The sequence below is a fragment of the Triturus cristatus genome, chromosome 12 (genome assembly GCF_964204655.1).
Source record: "Triturus cristatus chromosome 12, aTriCri1.1, whole genome shotgun sequence".
NCBI classification, from domain to species: Eukaryota; Metazoa; Chordata; class Amphibia; order Caudata; family Salamandridae; genus Triturus; species Triturus cristatus.
Window position 1 is genome coordinate 849,239,002 of NC_140595.1, and position 18,993 is coordinate 849,257,994.

An 18,993-nucleotide genomic window follows, 5' to 3' on the forward strand; every position below is an offset into this window, starting at 1 on the left:
CTGATGACTCAGTGACCTCCTTCACTGTACGGCTCTTCTTCTGATAAGTCAGTGACCTCCTTCACGTCACAGCTCTTCTTCTGATGAGTCAGTGACCTCCTTCACGTCACAGCTCTTCTTCTGATGAGTCAGTGACCTCCTTCACTTCACAGCTCTTCTTCTGATGAGTCCGTGACCTCCTTCACTTCACAGCTCTTCTTCTGATGACTCCGTGACCTCCTTCACTTCACAGCTCTTCTTCTGATGACTCAGTGACCTCCGTCACTTTACAGCTCTTCGTCTGATGAGTCAGTGACCTCCTTCACTTTACAGCTCTTCTTCTGATGAGTCAGTGACCTCCTTCACTTCACAGCTCTTCTTCTGATGAGTCAGTGACCTCCTTCACTTCACAGCTCTTCTTCTGATGACTCAGTGATCTCCTTCACTTCACAGCTCTTCTTCTGATGACTCAGTGACCTCCTTCACGTCACAGCTCTTCTTCTGATGACTCAGTGACCTCCTTCACTGTACAGCTCTTCTTCTGATAAGTCAGTGACCTCCTTCACGTCACAGCTCTTCTTCTGATGAGTCAGTGACCTCCTTCACTTCACAGCTCTTCTTCTGATGACTCAGTGACCTCCTTCACGTCACAGCTCTTCTTCTGATCAGTCAGTGACCTCCTTCACTTCGCAGCTCTTCTTCTGATGAGTCAGTGACCTCCTTCACTTCACAGCTCTTCTTCTGATGAGTCAGTGACCTCCTTCACGTCACAGCTCTTCTTCTGATGAGTCAGTGACCTCCTTCACTTTACAGCTCTTCTTCTGATGACTCCGTGACCTCCTTCACAGCTCTTCTTCTGATGGCTCAGTGACCTCCTTCACTTCACAGCTCTTCTTCTGATGACTCCGTGACCTCCTTCACTGTACAGCTCTTCTTCTGATGGCTCAGTGACGTCCTTCACTTCACAGCTCTTCTTCTGATGACTCAGTGACCTCCTTCACTGTACAGCTCTTCTTCAGATGACTCGGTGACCTCCTTCACTGTACAGCTCTTCTTCAGATGACTCAGTGACCTCCTTCACTTCACAGCTCTTCTTCTGATGACTCCGTGACCTCCTTCACTTCACAGCTCTTCTTCTGATGACTCCGTGACCTCCTTCACTTCACAGCTCTTCTTCTGATGACTCAGTGACCTCCTTCACTTCACAGCTCTTCTTCTGATGACTCAGTGACCTCCTTCACTTCACAGCTCTTCTTCTGATGACTCCGTGACCCTCACGTCACAGCTCTTCTTCTGATGGCTCAGTGACCTCCTTCACGTCACAGCTCTTCTTCTGATGACTCCGTGACCCTCACGTCACAGCTCTTCTTCTGATGGCTCTGTGACCTCCTTCGCTTCACAGCTCTTCTTCTGATGACTCCATGACCTCCTTCACTTCAGAGCTCTTCTTCTGATGAAGTAGGAGAAGGACTATCCTCATGTTCTGGTCTTGTAGATGCGTGGGATTGTGGCTAGAGAGAGGTCGGCTGATCGGGGGTTTCTCTTGGGGGCGTGGAAGAAGGGGCGGTGGTTTCGGTATGCTGATCCAATGTTGTGGTGGGCCTTGTATTTGTGCGCAAGGAGCTTGAAGGTTATTCTTCTTTCGAATGTGACAGTAAGGGGAGGTGATCGTTTGGGTATGTGACAGTGAGGGGGTGTTGTGCGGGTATGTGACAGTGAGGGGGTGTTGTGCGGGTATGTAACAGTAAGGGGAGGTGATCGTTTGGGTATGTGACAGTGAGGGGGTGTTGTGCGGGTATGTGACAGTGAGGGGGTGTTGTGCGGGTATGTAACAGTAAGGGGAGGTGATCGTTTGGGTATGTGACAGTGAGGGGGTGTTGTGCAGGTATGTGACAGTGAGGGGTGTAGTTTTGTGGGTATGTGAGAGTGAGGGGATGTGGTTGTGCAGGTATGTGAATGTAAGGGTGTGTCATTGTGTGGGTACGTGACTGGTGTTGTGGTTGTGCGGGTTTGTGGCAGTGAGGGTCTAGAGCACCCCATGCAGTGAAAGCTGTAATCCCATTTGTTTTTTGCCCTTTCACCAGGCCGCCTTCCTTGGACTGTTGGCTGAAGGTATGAGGTGGAAGGATGGACATGGCAGTTCCCATCCTTATCACAGTCCTGACTTCCTGCCTCAAAGTTCATGTTTTGTGCCTGTTGATCATGGATTGTGCTTTTGTTTAAATGTTTTGCCTGCTGTGGGTTCTCCATCACATGTGGAGCTAGCAGAGAAATTTTGGATCTTGTAATGTTCACTGCAACTTCGAGAAATGCTGTGACTGTTGGTGTGCGTCCCGGGTTGTAGCCTCCCCGGGCAGTGTCTGGGTGTACTTCCATCCTCCCTGCGCTCTTGCCTTCTCAGGTTCTCTAGGTTGATCTTCCTGCTCTCTGAGTACCACTCACATCAAAGAAGGGTTTGGGCGGTGCTGTCCACTGACTTCACCTTGCAGAGACAAGCTGGGCGTGAAGGTTTTTCCCATCTGTGGCATCGCTCCCAAAAGTTCAAGTCTTGTTAGAGCAAGCCTTCTGCTCGCCTCCCTGCCTTGTAGGTCTCTCAGGGGTGGCTGCTGGTGTGGATGGAGTTTGAAGGCCTCCTTCCAGCCTGTGCAGACTCCAGCAGTGATAGAAGGAATGTTTGAACACATCAATGCAATGGGTACTCCATGTCTACTGAACATAAGGTAGATGACAGCCATATTTAAGTTCTGAAGATCATTGATTACTGACACATTCCAGTCAGTGTAAAGTAAACAGAGTGCACTTAGCTCAGGGCCACTGAGCAGCAAAGAATGAGGAAGTGGTCGTGATTCACGAGAGTGCATGGACGAGGTGCAGCTCTTGATTACTTCTCGTGATGTGTTAGGGTTATATTTTGTTTACATTTCTGTTTCTAGGAAGTGTGATTGTTGGCTGTGGGGGTTTTAATGGGTGCAGACAGAAAATGAGTAGAAAAAAACAGACTCCCTGCTTCCTGTCCTGACAGAATCTGAATGAGGCTCAGAGGCAACAGTGGCTGCAGTGGGGGAGTGGACAGGGGAGATCAGTGAGAGGAATGGGGAGACAGTCCTCTGGTAGTCCATAAACCTATATCCTCCTGGGTTCCAAACATGTAGGAGGATTGCCAAGCTGGGGTACCACACCTCCCATGTCCCCAAGCATCATTCTCCAACCCATCCACCTCTGGTGGATAGGGGGCCTTCTGGCCACAAACCACATGGTGTTTGATTGATTGAACGCTGGAGAGGCAGGAAAATAGTGAAATACTTTTCTCACAGTGAATGCCGGCGGCTGGGGACTCAGTGGGTCGTAGACCTGAGTGCAGAGGGATGGGCAGTCTCATGGGTTGTGAAGGCCAAACAAGGAGTTAGTGGTAAATGTCTCACCGGCGGTGAGGGCTGCAGAGGGTCTCATACGACTAAGGCTGAGTGAGGGTTAGTTATGGTGCTTTGAGGATATCTGATGGTCAGTGCAGAAGGGTTGAGAGCCCCCTAGGGGGTCTTCAGGGTTGGTTGGTAGTCTCTGGCCAGTAGAAGTGTTCTCATGGTGTCTTGGCTTGCAGGATGCGGTAGAGAGCTTGTGAGAGCCCTCTGAGGGTCTCTTAGTATTATCTGATGGAATGAGAAGCCCAGGTCAAAACTTCTGAGAGTCTCTCAAGGACAGCTATGGGGGTCCTGGGTTCCCTGAGGGTCAGAAGAAAATCTCTTATAGGAGGTTGAGGGCAGGTGCATGCGGTAGGTGGTGTAGTGTTGTATGAGTTGGCAATGACTGAACCCATTTGGCTCCTGTTGGACTCCGTAGGGCTGCAACATTAAGTGCTAGAGCATAGTCCAGTTAATGCAGGTTTAGAATGTGGAGTTTGTGGTTACATGCAGACAAATAAAGACGTTTAATACTAAGTTCCGGATGTTGTGTAGTCATTAGTGGGTACCCAGGCTGGGGAGGATACAACAATTTGCGACGAAATAGGGGATAAGTAGTTGAAGATCGCCAGTGCTCTCCCAGAGTTTTTGCCATCGCCCAAGCAATCTGCTCATGCGTGCCACATGTGCCTCCATCGAGGTACCGAATCGATGCTTGGCATATGTGGTATTAGATCGCAACTCCAGCCAATGGAGATAACGAAAGTGTCATTGAGAGGTCTACACATCGATCGGACAAGTAACTGCTGGTAAGGCCATAAAGAGAGATGCTGCGCTACTACGCAACATAGAGCTATACATCTTACAGAGTAATAACGAAGAAGGCAGATACAAACGGATGCAGGAAAGAAACACTGAAGACTGCCCTAGTCAAATACATGTAGAATACTTAACGGCGATAGGTGATTGAACAATTGATAATAAAGCATACTGTTGTTGTACTTGCCACAGCCTCAACAAGAAGAGCTCTACAACCTCAACGCTGGGCGAAGAGACCCAAGAAGAAGTCCGGGCTGTGTTTGCTGAGCCGTCCAATACCTGTGGTGGCACACTATCAAATCTGTTGAGTGGGGCTCAGAACAACTCCACAGGTCTTCGAAAACTGAAACGGAGAGAGGGACGATCCGGAAAGGGAAAGTTTTTCAATGCCAGGAAAGAAAAAAGCCTCCCGTCATTGTCACAGATGGTCCCGAGGCCAGCACATCACAAGGCCTCAGAAATGGTTTGCATGAACAAGATCACCAAGCAGCGTCAGAGAGAACGCTACCGTCAATGTCAGTAAGTTCCACACAGAAATGCAATGCTGCCGCTTTCTTGAACCCAACACCACCATTCGATACCACCAAAAAGTAGAATATTGGTTACAGATGGACTGCTTAGATAAAGTCCATTGATGATTTAATTGATGCAGTAGAAGAAACATACAACAATAAGATTATCAAATATCTTAAGAAACTAGCTGGTGAAGGTGTAAAAGAAGTCTTTAAGAAAATAAAGAAAATGCTGCGAGTTGACGACATTACATATTGTCAGATCAGAGACTCCTTGAATCTGAAGTTCCTTCCAATGCCGAATGTAGATTACGAAAGATACATTTTCATTCAAGAACGACAGAAAATTTGTTAGACCATCGATGAATTTGTTGGGAGACTAGATACACTCATCAAACACTGTAAGTTCAATGAATTTAATGATGAGGAAGCAATACTTCTCAGAGTTACTGATTAATTTCTGTCAGATTCATTCAGACGACAAATACTGAGAGAAACTCTTAGGGCGTTATTTAGATCTCGGCAGACGAGTTACTCTGTCACAACATGAAAAGTAAGTCAAAGTACAAGGCTGAAGGACACAAAGTGATGTCTCCATGGAAAAGGAAGTTGTGATCCCGGCGTGGATTTTTGTTTCCACATGAAAGTAAATGTCTCACCATTGGACAGATATGCTCAGGCGGTGGAAGGAGAACCTTTTTGTAACGGTTTGCAAGGCAAAAGAAAAAGTAAGTGTGTCACAGCGCGAAGACAACAATTGGCACCCAAACGTTCCAGAAGCGATGTTTGACACACCCACACAAGGCCAAGCGACCATACCAGCTGAGGCAAATCGACACCAAACAAAGTCAGCCGCCATCTAAATCATCGTCAAAGAGTTCTTCACTATCAATATCGAGTGAAAGTAAGATGGTCGTGCCATGTCCATGTTTGCCTCAGAAAAATGTATGCATGTCTTACTGGCTGCATGTGAAGAAAAACTTCAGTCAAAGAAAAATCGCGATAAGAAAGCGAAAAAAACATTCAAACATTGTCTGAAGATTATAATAAAAATAAACAGTTGTTCAATACCTTTCATTATTGACAGTGGTGCATCAATAAACATCATGCCCGAGGAGAAATACAATGAACCTCCTCCGGTGCCACGACTCATGCCATTGAAATCTAAAATGTGTACAAGCACTGAATCGATGCCATTGAAAAGCCAAGATAGCGCCAAAACACTAGAAAACCAAAGTACACGCACCCATTCATGTGCTTCAAGGTGCAGCGTTAAGTGCCTATGTACTCCGTTTCAGCACAGCTTCTGATATGTGACTGGTGTCAGTGAACTACAACATGGATGCTCATCACAAAATAGTAAGTCAGTTCCCTTCGTTGTTTCATGGGCTAAGAAAACTTCAAACTATGAAAGTACAGTTGCATATTAATGAGGGTGTCCGTTCTGTTGTTCAAAGATATAACAAATTGCATTTAATTTACAAGAAGCTGCTGAAAATGAACTTGAATTGTTACTCAGACATGATATCATTGAGCGCTCTACTGGTCCAACGACATGGGTTTCTCCCATTATGGTAGTACACAAAAAGGACTGTGAAGGAACTGTACGTATCTGTGTTGACATGCGTCAAGCAAACAAGGCAATTGAAAGAGAAAGACCTCCAGGTCCGCACATTGCCGCCATAATAACACAATTGAACAGTGCAAAGATTTTATCGCCTTGATTTGAATAAAATATATCATCAATTGGAACTCAAAGAGAATTGTAGGTACATTACATCCTTTTCCACACATATTGTTCTGTTCTCATATAAAAAACTGAGTTTTGGAGTGTCATCAGCCACAGAGCTTTTTAAAGATGTCATTCGATGTATTATACAGCCTGTCATGAATGCTTTCAATTATAATGATGACATATTGGTTTTCGAGCTACACAGAAAGAGCACAATAATACTTTAATGCAAGTGTGTCGTTTATTTGCTGATGCTGGTTTAACTTGAAATGCTGAGAAATGTGAATTCCATATGAACAAACTAAAATTCTTTGGCCATATCATTTCTGATGAGGGAATGACCCCTGATCCAGCTAAAGTGCATTTGTTGTCAATTGCCAGTCCCCCACAGGATGTTTCCATGTGACGTTCATTCCCTGGTATAGCCAGTTACTGATTTAGTTACGTACAAGACTCCCACTGTAAGTGCTCCGTTGAAAGACCTTACGAAAAAGAAGGGTTAATATCATTGGTCACATGAATGCATGCACAGCTTAAAGAGAATCAAACAAGTTATTTAGAATGCTACTGAAATGGCATACTTTTATCCAAAGCCTTTTACAAAAGTTGTTGTTGATGCTAGCCCAGTCGGGTTTCGTGCTATCCTTGCACAGCGCAGTGGACACCCAAATGCGCGAAGACATATTGTGGCATATGTACGGAGAGGTTTGCCCCAAACAGAACGTGCCTATTCACAACTTGAGAAAGAAAGTTCATCAGTGGTTTGGGCTTGTAAACATTTCTACATGTTCTTATATAGAAAGCTTTCACGCTTGTGACAGATCATCGAGCATTATTGACCATCTTTGGCAATCCAAACGCCAAGAGGCCTCCTCGCATTGAACAGTGGGGTTTATGATTACAAGAATACAGTTACAAAATATCTGTACAAGCTCATGGTCCCCCTTCTAAGACGGCTGTGGCCTACATAAATATCATTGTGAAATCAAGCACACCAGCTGCAATTTCGATAGAACAAATTGTCACTGTCATGGGTCAAGATAGTGACATGTTAAAATTAAAGGACATTGTGAGAAGTTGGCCTGGTATATGCTGTTCACTAGTTCTAGTGACCACCTTGTACCATGCCAAGCAACCCTTATGGTGTGGTTGTAAGTCAACCTTTTTGGACTAGCTGCCCTAGTGGTAGCGTAGGCTAAGCAGTCTTTGAGGCTAAACTCGTGATGCGTGTTAAGCAAGCTGTTTTACCAGTAGTAACCCCCTTTTATACCAATGAAAGGACACCACACAGATATATATTCAAAATATATATGTATTTATTTCTCAAAGTAACCCCTAGTCTCTTTATGAGCACAGGAGCACAAATCGTCAAACAAGATTATCACAGAATACACAGAAGTTGCACTTTATATGGATAGGCCCTGGTGGCCACTCGAACCATATACTAAAATAGTGGTATAAGTACCACGAACAGAAAAGGGAAAAGGCCTAGGGCCTCTAGAATCGCTGGGCCTACAAGGAGCTAACGTCAGTTAGTGACCAGGAGGTCCACGGGTGGCGTGTGCAGAGCAAATAGTCACACGCGTGCTCCCATAGGTTTCAATGGGTGCGTAAAAAGTACAAAGTTACTGCAAAAGGAATCTTCCGGATGACCTAGGAACTTAAGATTTGGAACACAGGCACTAGAGATGTAATACTACACTTGGGCACAGGTGTGCCAGCTTTACCTCACCCACAGGAAGCGGGTGCATAGGCCTCGAAGTGCGTCGGGTTTCTTCTATCTGTTCCGTGGGGCCTGTAGACAAAAGTGCTGCAGGCGGTCGGTCGGGAAGAGATGCAGTTGATCCCAGAGTGGATCGGAGATGTTGAAGACCTGAAAGCAGAGGGGACAGTGTTCACAGTCACTAGCCAGTGACCAGCGTGGCACCAGGTGGGTACCAGGCGATGTCGGGTGCAAACAGGAAGGAAGGTGTAGCTTGACTCTGCAGCCACGTGGTCCCTGAAGGTCGACGACGTCCAGGAGTCGAGTCACGAGCTGTCCCACGCAGGCTCTCGCTGTCGGCGGTGTCGGCGACTTGATCGAAGCAAACAAGCCTTGGCAAAAGCAATTGTTGTAGGCAAGGAGATAAGCTGATGGTTCTGACCAGCAAGGTCAGAGGAACTGCTCCTTTGGAGGGGAGCAAGGGCCAGTCTGGAGCAACCAGACCAGCGGTGTTTGTCGTAGATTTCGTCGCCAAGATGGCCACTAGCCAGCGGGCCAGCAACCGGTTAGGCGCGTCGAGTGGCAAAATGCAGAAGGGCCCCACGCAGATCGTGGAGATGCTGGAGGGCTCACCTTTGGTGCAGATGCTGCTCGAGGGTTGGGCTTCTCAGGACCCAAAGCACAACTTGGAGGGAGCCTCGGTTGTTGCACTGGTCAGCTTGTCGTAGTCGTTTCAAGATGGCTGGCTCCACGTGTCTCGGTGCCTCCACGGGTCTCCTCTTTGCAGGGACTGTGGATCGGGCGGTGAGAGGTCTGGAGGTCCAGGTCTTGTCAGTCTCTGGGCTCGGGCTCCGGCGGGAGGCGGCGGCAAAGCAGACGTTGATTCGCTGGATGGTGCTTGCGTTAGCAAGGTGGTCACTCCCTGACCACAGGGGAGATTGGCTTCAGTCCTCTGTGCAGCAGAGCGTCGAAGTTCCCGTCTTCTTCTTAGTTTTAAGTTGATTCCAGGATGTCTGAAGTCTTAGGACACAGCTCCTACCTTTATTCGGATTCTAGGGGCCGGACTACCTGCTAGGTCCCTCCCTATGGGTGGGACCAGGAAGGGGGGTGGTTACACCCCCAATCCTTTGTCCAGCTCGCCCCAGGCCCGGGACTGGTGTGCCCCAGGACCGGTTTGAACTGGCATATGCACCGAGGCTCCTTGTGAGCCACAGGCATGTCTGGTTTCTTTCAAGCCCTACCTGACCAATACACAAAATCCTGTCTGGGGTGGTGCACGCACCTCCCCTGGCAGGAAACCCTTTGTCCACACCTCCCAAGCTGGAAGGACTCCCAGCAGCAGGAGGGCAGACTTGTGTCTGTGGTGGCAGCATCCATTTTGTGGAGCTGAGGCTATGTCTGATTTTACCCGGGTTTCAGGTACTGTACATGTCGTGTCCCTCTAGAAGGGTGGAATGCTAACCCCGTCGCCAGAATTGGCGAGGGGTTAGTATTCCAATTCGTATGACACCTTACTCGACATGTTTTGATAAAGCCAAACCAAAGATAGCATTTAACCGCGAGGTTCATAATGCACTTAAGAGTATATGGTATGACGATATCTGGAAACAGTAGAAGGAAGTTGTTCCGACCACTGCAGACAGGCTCAGCTCATGCCAGAGCACCATCTCACATGGAACCAAGCACTCTGCCTTCAGGATTGTTAAGGCCTGCCATAGGAGTGACTTATAGGTTACCAGGTGTCCCATTTAAGGTTAGGTATAGGTATACTACACCTAAGTAAGAGGTGATTACACCAACTTACCCCAGCTGAGTGATCAGCCAGTTGTGTCAAATTGTTAGGCCAAGCCAGGGGTGGCATAATACATGCTGCAGCCCTTGGCAGGCCTTGGGTACACCAATGCCCTGGGTACCTAGTGTACACTGGTACAGGGGCTGACAGGGTGATCCACTTCCAATTGGTTATGCACCTAGGGTGCATAGTTTTAATTTAGTAGAGAGAACAGCAGGCTGGGGGTCTGATTGGCAGGCCCACAGCCTCAATATGTCAAAAACCAGTGAAGCAAAAAGCAAAAATTTGGGGTGACCATAGGATAGCAGACCCTACTCTCCTACAGACAATATCACACATCAGTCTTACCAGTGACAGTGAATGCCAGAAGTTTAAAAATGTTAAAGATGAACTGTCCATTACTCAAGCAGGCATTATCCTGAGAAGTTCGAGAATTGTCATTTCAGAAAGCTTGCAACAAAAGATAATTGGAGTGGCCCATGAACGACAGTGTGGAACATACAAAACAAGCTCTCCTAGACTGAATCTGGTTTCTTTATATCGATGAGAGGGTTGAAAGAGTGTTGAAGGCCTGTCACCTATGCAACTGCCTTTCTTAGAAACTACTCTGCACACCTTAAACATGTCAGAGTTGCCAAAGCATGCATGGGAAAGAACTGCTATTGACGTCTTTGATCCTCTTGACAACTGACATTACCCGATGGTGACTGTTGACGAGTACTCCCATTTTCCTACGATAGAAGATCTCTCATCGATCACTCAAGAAACTCATTGAGAGATTAGATGGCATCTTTGCGACATGGAGTGTTGCTCCGATCTTATTATCTGACAATGTTATGTTATGCTATCTGGAATTTGTAGAGCGTGCGGCTACTCCAAAGAGTGTCCCGGCGCTAAGAAAAGACCACCATAACTACTGACAAACAAAAGCCCCCAACCACAGTACAAGAAAATCCTGTAGCTGGAAAAGCCACGTCTTCAGATTCCGCCTAAAAGTCAGAAGATCCGGACTCTGTCGCAGCAAGGGAGGGAGGTTATTCCAGAGTCGGGATGCTACTAACTGGAAAGATCTTCCTCCTACCCATGAGAGCCTGACCCTTGGAGTCAAGATCAGGCACTGGGTAGAATATCTTAAAGAGCGCTGAGGCATGTAAGGCTGAAATATTTCCCTTAGATATGGGGCCCCGATCCCATGGAAAGCCTTGAAAACCAGGACTAAAGCTTTGAAATAAATTCTTTTTTGAACTGGAAGCCAGTGAACTGAGGACAAGAGTTGAGAGGTATGTGTTCTGGGCCTAGTTAAGAAGATAGCCCTGGCTGCCGTATTCTGAATGAAATGTAGACGACCCAGTAGATATTCAGGAAGTCCCAGATACAAAGAATTGACGTAATGGCCCACCCATAAACAACTGTGCAGCGTGCTGTATTGGAAAAGCTCACCTTAATACTGTGTTAAAGTTTACCTTGCGAGCTTACCGTTCAACCACACACTCGACCACAAGTGAAATCTCTGCGACCTGGATGTTCGGGAGATCAATGACGACCAAGCTACCTCAATGTTATGTTATGTTATGTTATTTATTCTTTTGTATAGCGCAACGGTTACTCAAAAAGAGTGTCCCGGCGCTTTTTAGGTAAGGGAAACAGATTTCAGAATAACACAACACAGCTAAAAACAGGTTAAAAGATAAACAAAAAGAAAACAAACAACTGGGCTAACCGAAGATCAAATACAGAGGAAGAAACTCTTATCAAAGACTTGGCTCATAAAAAGAAAATGAAGACCTATGCAGACAAGCAAGAAGAGGCAAAAGACAATGTTTTCACTAGAAATCAAGGGCTTGTTCGTCAGTCAAGAAAACAAAAGTCTGATGTTCACTTTGATGCTGAGCCATTTCTCGTGACCACCAAAGGACACATGTGACTGCTCAACATCATGGGAAGTCCATTCCGCAAGGTTCCTCACATTTCCAACATGTGGCTCAACGCTCGTCAGGTATTGATGTCAATGAAGAGACTGGTTCTGAAAGGACAAGTGAAGACTCCTACACGGCCATTGCTCCTGCATTGCAAAAGCAAATCATAGACACTACTATTTCCAGTTACTGAAGTTCAAATCGGGACGAGTAATCAGAGCACCACAAGGCTCATCAAAGAGCTATGATTGTGTATATATTTGTAAAAAATTGTTAATTTTTATTTAACAGAAGGGGAGATGAAGTATCTTGTGAGTTAGCAATGACGGAAATCTTTTGGCTCCTTATGGACTCCGTAGAGCTGTGACGTAAGCGCTAGAGCGGAAGGCAATGAAGGCTGGTTTAGAATGTGGAGTTCGCGTTTACACATAGATGAATAAAGACGTGTAATACCAAGCTCCTTATGTGGCGTAGCCATTGGTGGTCACCCAGGCTGGTGAGGACGCTACAATTGCGATTTCTCAGTCCCAGTAGATGGGGTTCGGCAGACTGTGAACGCCCTCCGAACGACCCTGAGTAACCGGGATCGAGTGGAGACTGCGATCCAGCTAAGAGTTTTTATTGGCCCATGAGGGCCTCTATAGGAGCCTCTAAAACAAGGCACATGGTGGTTGTAGGGATTACTGCTGCCCGTGCTGCATAAATTATTGGGCACACTTTGCATTTCATGTCTAGAGGTCGGTGGTGGGTTACACTGCTCAGTTTTGGGCTTGTTTTCTTACCGTAGATGTTAGCCCCAAACAAACACTGCTTACCTTTTATTGATTTATTATGCCATATTTACATTGCTTCATTATAAAATTGAGTGTCACTTGTGGAAGGCACCAAGTTTTTTCCCCTGTCTTGAAAAAATGTGAATTCCATGAACATGACATTTTTTAGGATGTGTACCACTCTAATTCATGCTCTTAAAAAATTTGATTTGAGGTAGGATAGCTGAACTGAGGCTTCCAATCCATGCCAACTTCAGCAGGCTGCCTCCGTTTTCATGATGGTGGCACGCTGCCTTAACCCTGGGCACCGATATAGTGCCATATTGAAAATAGTATAGGGCACTTCTCACATCGAAAGGAGTCAGGGTACTAACATGATGCCATTTAGTAAAATATCTTTGACACACATGACCCCATGGCAGGAAGGTAGGGCATTATTAGTTTGGCACAGAGCATGACATCTGTGACACAATCACCTGGTGATACATAGTAGAAACTCGGTGGCACTAACAAAACAAAGTTCTTTCTGACCTTCTTTATACCTGAAAGAAAACAGTGTCATGAAACTGTCCCATGAGTAATTGATTTATTTTCAAAACTAGTGGTTTTGATTATAAATTGTGCATCAGCATTAGCTTGTCTTTGCCTCCTGACAAGTCGAGTGTGACCTACTACTGTTGTGTTAAGGTTGTGCTGGGCACAAGCAAGGTTGTGATTTTGTATCTCTTGGTTGCCCTTTTCCTATCGCTGTAGAGCAACGACCCTTATAGTTGAGATTGGACCGGTTCTTGATCGTCCATGTGTCCTGTCTGTATCTGCTGGACCGGTTATTGATCACCCATGTGTCCTGTCTGTGTCTGCTAGACCAGTTCTTGATCGTCCATGTGTCCTGTCTGTGTCTGCTGGACCGGTTCTTGATCGTCCATGTGTCCTATCTGTGTCTGCTGGACCGGTTCTTGATCGTCCTTGTGTCCTGTCTGTATCTGCTGGACCGGTTATTGATCGTCCTTGTGTCCTGTCTGTAACTGCTGGGCCGGTTATTGATCATCCATGTGTCCTGTCTGTATCTGCTGGACCGTTTATTGATCATCCATGTGTCCTGTCTGTGTCTGCTGGACCGGTTATTGATTGTCCATGTGTCCTATTTATTGATCGTCCTTGTGTCCTATCTGTATCTGCTGGACCGGTTCTTGATCGTCCATGTGTCCTGTCTGTATCTGCTGGACTGGTTCTTGATCGCCCTTGTGTCCTGTCTGTATCTGCTGGGCCGGTAATTGATCGTCCATGTGTCCTGTCTGTATCTGCTGAGCCGGTTCTTGATTGTCCATGTGTCCTGTCTGTGTCTGCTTGACTGGTTCTTGATTGTCCATGTGTCCTGTCTTTATCTGCTGGACCGGTTATTGATCGTCCATGTGTCCTGTCTTTATCTGCTGGACCGGTTATTTATCGTCCATGTGTCCTGTCTGTGTCTGCTGGACCGGTTAGTGATCGTCCTTGTGTCCTGTCTGTATCTGCTGGGCCGGTTATTGAGCGTCCTTGTGTCCTGTCTGTATCGACTGGACCGGTTATTGATCGTCCTAGTGGCCTGTCTGTATCTGCTGGACCGGTTATTGATCGTCCTTGTGTCCTGTCTGTATCTGCTGGACCCGTTATTGATCGTCCATGTGTCCTGTCTGTATCTGCTCTACCGGTTCTTGATCTTCCTTGTGTCCTAGCTTTATCTGCTGGACCGGTTCTTGATCGTCCATGTGTCCTGTCTGTATCTGCTGGACCGGTTATTGATCGTCCTTGTGTCCTGTCTCTATCTGTTGTCCCCCAGGTCCTGTTCTTCAGAGATCGGTGCACAATGCTCCGCAACAGCATCAAGTCGTGGAGCGACAGCCAGTCCGACCTGTACAGCAGCGACCAAGAGGAGGAGGAGGAAGAGATGATCTTTGGGGAGAATGACGATGACCTGGAAGAAATGATGGATCTGAGTGACCTGCCCACATCGCTCTTTGCTTGCAGTGTCCACGATTCCGTCTTTGAGGTCGAGGATCAAAGGGTAAGTCAACACATGTCTGGTTGTCTCCTCTAGTCTTCAACAAAAAGGGCATGAGGGTATGAAATGGTATGCAACACTTTCCCATGTAATTTACAGTGATTTTCATGTGTAAGGACCATTGTAACAGAGAATGTGTCAAAAAAACAACAACAATGGCTGAGACTGATGACTCCAGATCCTTCTCCAGCCGAATTTTTGTGGTGTCTGAATCTGTGCCCGGCTACTCAGCTCTCATCATGATGGTGCTTTCAGTGTAATGATTTATCTGTGTGCATTTCCTTTACCACCGCTCATAGTATGCCATGAATTGTATTGTATTTAAATGCATTTATATACCGCTTACTACCCCTGACGGGGCGTCAAAGCGCTTTTTCAGCGAGTAGCATGCTCCTCCGGGACCATATGCTGACACATATCACAGATTGCGTGCTTGTAGTTTCATTGGCCCCGTATTAGTGCGTGTTTCACACTATTATCAAGTGCAGGATGCAACCGTCGCACCTTGATCTCGTTCTGTACTCCAAGGTAAGGCTGATCACTCTTAGTCGGCACCGCCCTCCTTTAGTGGAATCAATAACACTGTGAAGGCCTCCGAATGAAGTCACTGTGGCGGAGACAAAACCAATGGCATAAAAATCCTCTAGCGGAGGGTCCAGAGGAGATGCCAAGTACTGGCGGGTGGAACCCTTCTCAGTGGAGCTGCCAGAAGGCATAAGGCAGAGCTAGAGGTAACTGGTAGTCTTCCAAAAGAGTCCGTAGCAAGGCAAAGGGGACGCAAAAGTTAGACAACGATCCCTCAAAAAATATAACCTGAAACTATGTGACGCAGAGATCAGTATTGTATGCCTTTCTTATGGGGAAAAGAGACAGGAACCAAAAGTAGTGAATGAGGAACAGATTTAGTTAACAAACATTACAACACTATGGTTTAGAGGATCGAGCGTGGACCATGGGCTTAGAGGTTCGAGCGCAGACCATGGGCTTAGAGGATCGAGTTTGGACCATGTGCTTAGAGGATCGAGTGCGGACCATGGGCTTAGAGGATCAGACATGGAACATGGGCGACCTACCTCATTAACATTCATGAGAGAGTTAACAAACTGCAACTCACTTTGATCAGGGGCCATGGGGCCTGGACCATGGGCTTAGAAGATCCAGACTGGACCATGGGCTTAGAAGATCCAGACTGGACCATGGGCTTAGAAGATCCAGACTGGACCATGGGCTTAGAAGATCCAGACTGGACCATGGGCTTAGAAGATCCAGACTGGACCATGGGCTTAGAAGATCCAGACTGGACCATGGGCTTAGAAGATCCAGACTGGACCATGGGCTTAGAAGATCCAGTTTGGACCAGGGGCTTAGAAGATCCAGCCTGGACCAGGGGCTTAGAAGATCCAGCCTGGACCAGGGGCTTAGAAGATCCAGCCTGGACCAGGGGCTTAGAAGATCCAGCCTGGACCAGGGGCTTAGAAGATCCAGCCTGGACCAGGGGCTTAGAAGATCCAGCCTGGACCAGGGGCTTGGAAGATCCAGCCTGGACCAGGGGCTTGGAAGATCCAGCCTGGACCAGGGGCTTGGAAGATCCAGCCTGGACCAGGGGCTTGGAAGATCCAGCCTGGACCAGGGGCTTGGAAGATCCAGACTGGACCAGGGGCTTGGAAGATCCAGACTGGACCAGGGGCTTAGAAGATCCAGACTGGACCAGGGGCTTAGAAGATCCAGACTGGACCAGGGGCTTAGAAGATCCAGACTGGACCATGGGCTTAGAAGATCCAGACTGGACCATGGGCTTAGAAGATCCACTCTGGACCATGGGCTTAGAAGATCCAGACTGGACCAGGGGCTTAGAAGATCCAGACTGGAACATGGGCTTAGAAGATCTACTCTGGAACATGGGCTTAGAAGATCCAGACTGGACCATGGGCTCAGAAGATCCAGAGTGGACCATGGGCTTAGAAGATCCAGACTGGACCATGGGCTTAGAAGATCCAGACTGGACCATGGGCTCCTCAGCAGCTCGTAGCAGGACTACCGGATCTTGCTCCATGGCTTGGGCAGGTGATGGTCATCTGACCGGAGAAGCTTTCAGGATGGTCCTTATCGTTTTGTCATTTGTGTGAAGGAAACAGTACAAGACATTGTGCTGACAAGTCCGCAGTATCTGTATTGACACAAGTGATCACTCTACAAACTGCTAAGGACGAAGGCTGCAGTTGAACAACATTTCACAAATGTTATGAAATGGGATTTAAATTCTGATCCTACGAATTTGAATTAGGCTGCATGTTATTATATGTAGATGTCACTACATGCATTCACTCGCATTTCTTTGCCTGGAACCGTCCTGTGGAGCAATGGAACGCTGTAACGCTGTAAAAGAAGCATCTCATTTTAGGGAGTGTCCACGGGACCACTGCGAGCTCTCAAATAACTTGTCAAGAAAAGAAAACGTATTTTAAACGTAGCCCCTTTAAGGAAAATGGGCTGCATTAAAAATGAGTAAAGTTTACTTGATTTAAAGTCGACGATAGCCCTGGTGGTTTGCTGGCCCTAGCAGGCCACCATCCCTGGGATGACCAGCAATCAGAGTATCAATTCGTGATGTAAATAAGGGTCTCATAAATGTTAATGAGGTGGGTGGCATTGCGATGCACCCCGATTCCATATTTTGAGACCCATAGGTAGGTTTGCCAAATATATTAGTGGTCGCAAAAAAATTGGTACTGAAATTACGACAACGTCTTGTAATCACATTTTTTTAACAACTGCCCCTTACTGAAGCAAGCAAAGCCCACATGGAAGAAGTTTGAATTCCTTTTAAGCTGTCATTGAAGTGCCTGGATTCCGAAGATTCTGGTCACGAGGGACATCTTCGTAGCTGCATTTATGGACCAGATCCAAAGAGTGCATGAGACTCTGGGATTCCAAGGTTTGTAACCTTGTGACCTAAGGGGGGGCACAGAGAATGTTGTATGAAGTCCAGACTTTATCCCCATCCTCTGTAAAGTTATGCGGTTACGGGTTCCCCCAGAACCCCATAACTTTGCCCTGAATCCCATGCATGTGTGGTGTGAGTGGCGGAGACATCGTAGTAGATATGAGTCTGTGTACATTTTGAATGTACCTGGTTTGCCACGGCTCAAGGACGTGGATGACGACGGCTTCTCCAGCCAATGGAAGTGTATTTCCTGCAGTTGGAAGGTGGAGACTCAGAGGAATAGCCAGACAATGACATTTGAAAGAGAAAACAACCTGGACCTGAAGCCTTAGACGGTGGGTCCACTTCCTCTGCTCGGAAAATGTGTACAGAAGTGGGACACAAACCACCGCACTCCCTTCCAGTTCCAACGTCTTCTTGACCAAGGAAGAGAGTGCTCCCCAGGGTACTTGAAGAGCTGCTGCGTGACTGGGACTGTTATCTGCCTGTCGCCCGTCACTTGGAGGTGAGAGGACATCACCGAAGCCTCCACCTTTTGGTGGAGGAGGCGGTGTGTCTAAAATGCCATGAAGCCTGTCGACCTTCTGAGAGCGGCTAGGAGTATGCCTGGCCCTGCTGGAGGAGAGACTGTTCCCAGCATGGGGAGCACCCAGAGACAACTGACCATCTCCGAGAAGGAAGCATGGAGTGCCCGTGCTGTGGGGATCCGAGGGGGCGAGGTCCTCGGTCTCTCCGTGCAGTTCCCAATTGTACCTCACTAAATCTGATACGTTTATCTGGATTCTAAACCCTATCCCCTTTGACAACAAGTACTCAGTCAATGTCCCAATCCTGAGAACTCAGCGGCCTATAACCCAACCAATGTCCTGCACACTAAGTGGAGAGGGTGCATTCTGGGTAACAATCAGTCCTGTCAGACTCACAGGAGTATTTGTTGTTAGTAGGCTCCAAATCCTCTTCCACCATGAATAGACACACTAAGGTTATACCTTTATAGTGTTTATTTAAACTATCAAACTCCTTTCCTAGTGCATAGAATATAGGTGCAGCAGTAGCTAAAAGAACAAACAAAATGGTGACAATAACAGGGGCTGCCACGCTAAAAAACAAGGAACATTGCAACACAATAACAGTAATGCAACCTGTCGCTGCATTCATCCCCCCACCCCTCCCTTCAGGCTCTTGCTCACCCACTTAAGCTCCAAAAGGAGCCGGTAAGGATTATTCGGTGACCTCACTCTTCAAATTGTTACTCACTGGAACCACAAGGATGCTGTTCCACACCACGGGAGCTGCTGCCTCCCCCCGGCTCCGGCAGCTATGGTCTTCTAGCAAAGCTATTAAGAATGTGGGCCGGATGACGTGTTTGGCGGACGGGATACTCC

The 18,993-nt window shown here is 47.1% G+C and overlaps 1 protein-coding gene across 1 annotated transcript in view; it reads left to right on the forward strand.

The window, feature by feature from the left end:
- RCAN3 (regulator of calcineurin 3) overlaps positions 1-18,993 on the forward strand; it is a 124,046-nt gene that overhangs the window by 66,875 nt on the left and 38,178 nt on the right. Inside the window, exon 2 of the mRNA XM_085636910.1 lies at positions 14,443-14,667. Coding sequence (XP_085493036.1) covers positions 14,470-14,667 — 198 coding nt within the window. The 5' untranslated portion in view covers positions 14,443-14,469. The remainder of the gene's footprint in view (positions 1-14,442; positions 14,668-18,993) is intronic.